The sequence below is a fragment of the Melopsittacus undulatus genome, chromosome 4 (genome assembly GCF_012275295.1).
Source record: "Melopsittacus undulatus isolate bMelUnd1 chromosome 4, bMelUnd1.mat.Z, whole genome shotgun sequence".
Taxonomy (NCBI): Eukaryota; Metazoa; Chordata; class Aves; order Psittaciformes; family Psittaculidae; genus Melopsittacus; species Melopsittacus undulatus.
In genome coordinates, this window is record NC_047530.1 from 2,472,734 (window position 1) to 2,474,955 (window position 2,222).

General features: G+C 51.9%; 1 protein-coding gene across 1 annotated transcript; it reads right to left on the bottom strand.

The window, feature by feature from the left end:
• Window positions 1–274: 274 nt before the first annotated feature.
• LOC117436125 (mas-related G-protein coupled receptor member X1-like) lies at window positions 275–1,288 on the bottom strand. Its single transcript, XM_034062327.1, has one exon. It carries the CDS (start codon window positions 1,286–1,288, stop codon window positions 275–277), a length of 1,014 nt encoding a protein of 337 aa, XP_033918218.1.
• Window positions 1,289–2,222: the final 934 nt, after the last annotated feature.

A 2,222-nucleotide genomic window follows, 5' to 3' on the forward strand; every position in this document is an offset into this window, starting at 1 on the left:
GGGACCGTGCAGTTTCTCATGACCTCAGCATTGTCCACGCTGAGAGCGTTGGCCAGGCACCCCAGTGTGGCCCAGTGTGAAGGTCATAGAACAGCTGCACCCCTCTCTTTCCTGCCTCTTTCTGACAAACATTCACGATGAACATAAACGTGTGTACTCTACCGAACACCCTGCTGCAAACAACATCCTTTGTTCTGTCTCTCAGGCATGAGAGGGAGTCAACTCTCAGCTGGGTTCCCATCCATTACAGGGTCATTGCAAGGGGGAGCAGAGCTCAGGCCTCCCCCTGCCCAGCAGAGCCTTGGGCAGTGCTCTCCATGGGGATGCCCTCAGGCACGGGGCTCTCCTCCTTGCTCCTCGCTTTCTCTTCAAACACTCTGCGCAGGGCGGCTTGGATGGAGCCTTGAAAGCGGCGCTGCCGGCAGCTCCCCACCAGGAAGTAAATGACTGGATTGATGCTGCTGTTCAGCAGAGCCAGAACCAGAGTCACAGTATTAGGAAACCGAAAACCATAAAATAAAAGATTAAGGAAGGCATCTACAGTGTAAGGCATCCCAAAGGCAAAGAAGAAGATGACATTGAGCACAACAGCAACATAGAGTTTCCCCAAGTGCCATCTCTGTGAGCCACATCGGAGTCTTATGACCATGGACACATTGGAAATCAACATCAATACTGACAATATCACGGAATACGCAATGCCCACATTTCTAAATATTGTTACATTAATTTCAAAAAGTTTGAAGCAAAGATAAATGGACAACATGAAAGAGCCGACGCTGGCCCAGAGCACCCCACTCACGATGCCTGACAAGTGCTTTGGACGGTGGCAGCGATACCAGATTGGGAAGATGACAGAGACAGAACGCTCCGTGCTGAGGGCTGTCAGGAAACCCAGGCTGCTAAGGACAAAGAAGTGGCACAGGAATGGAACTGTATGTACGTAATTAAAGAAGAAAATAAGAAAAATATCCAAACCATAACAAATTATTGATGTCTTGAGAAACCACAATATGAACAGAAAATACACGAGGAGTATAGAGCAGTCAGCAACAGCCAGATTTAGGATGTAGACAGTGAAAGGATTCCGCTTCATCTGGAAACCCAGGAACCACAAGACTATCCCATTCCCCACCATTCCGACGACACAGATCACCATACAGGCAAGGAAAAGGATCAAATATCCATTAAATGAATGTCCACAATTATATTCACTAAACCAATCGTACATCCAATTTCCATCATATGTGTAATTCAGAGAGAGGTCTGTTGTGTTGGTGCCCTCCATGGAGAATGAGGCTGCTCTGGGTGGCCGCCTTCTCCCTCTGCCACCACCTCCTAGGAGACACAAGCAATGGGAAGGCAATGAGGGCCATCGGCGTTCCCCGCTCTCCCCATCTCTACGTACAGCCCCACGCCAGCCCCAGGCTGCTCCAGGCAGGAGCCGTCCCCTGGCGTGGCCAGGACAGGCTCCCAGCCCTGCCCGCCTGGCCCTGCCCAGGAGCCATCTCCCACCTGCCCGTGCCCGCTCTCCTACCTCCGGCTGCTCCTGCCAACAGCGCTGCTGCAGGAGCTCCAGCACAGGGGCCTCCAGCCTCGGCAGCACAAAGCATCTGGGGATGCTTGCGTGGCCACCGTGCTCTGCTCTGCCCTCTTCCTCGTGCCTGGGCACCACAGCTTTGCCCACACATCACGGCCCCTGCTCACCACACACCCCTCACAATCTGCCCCCATCGCTGACAGCTTCCCCTCACATGTCCCATGGCAGAGAGAGATCTTGTCACTAGGAGCTGGGCACCTCACCCCCTTCCTCTCTCTCCTCCCCCCAGCTTTTCACCACCAGGGGAGGATCCTTTATGATCCCAGGACAAAGGCTCTCAGATTCCATAAAACAGCCTTTGGAACACCATTTACTACATCCATAGCTCTCAGGAAGGAGGGAATCGCTCACAGAATCTTATGTCCCTTCAGCAAGCGGATGACACGGAAGAGATTTGGCAATGAGATGTCAAGAGAATCCCTTCAGCAGAAGCATATAGAAGCATATAGAGAACATCACAAGGGCTTTGCCCACTGCCTCTAATCACATCGCTGACGTGCATGTGTCTCCTCTGAGATTACACTGTGTGGGGTACGTAGTGTTGCAAATGTGCTTTTATCTACAAGTGGTTCCTGTCACACAATCTCCTCCCTCAGCAGCACATGGAACAACATTTTCATTG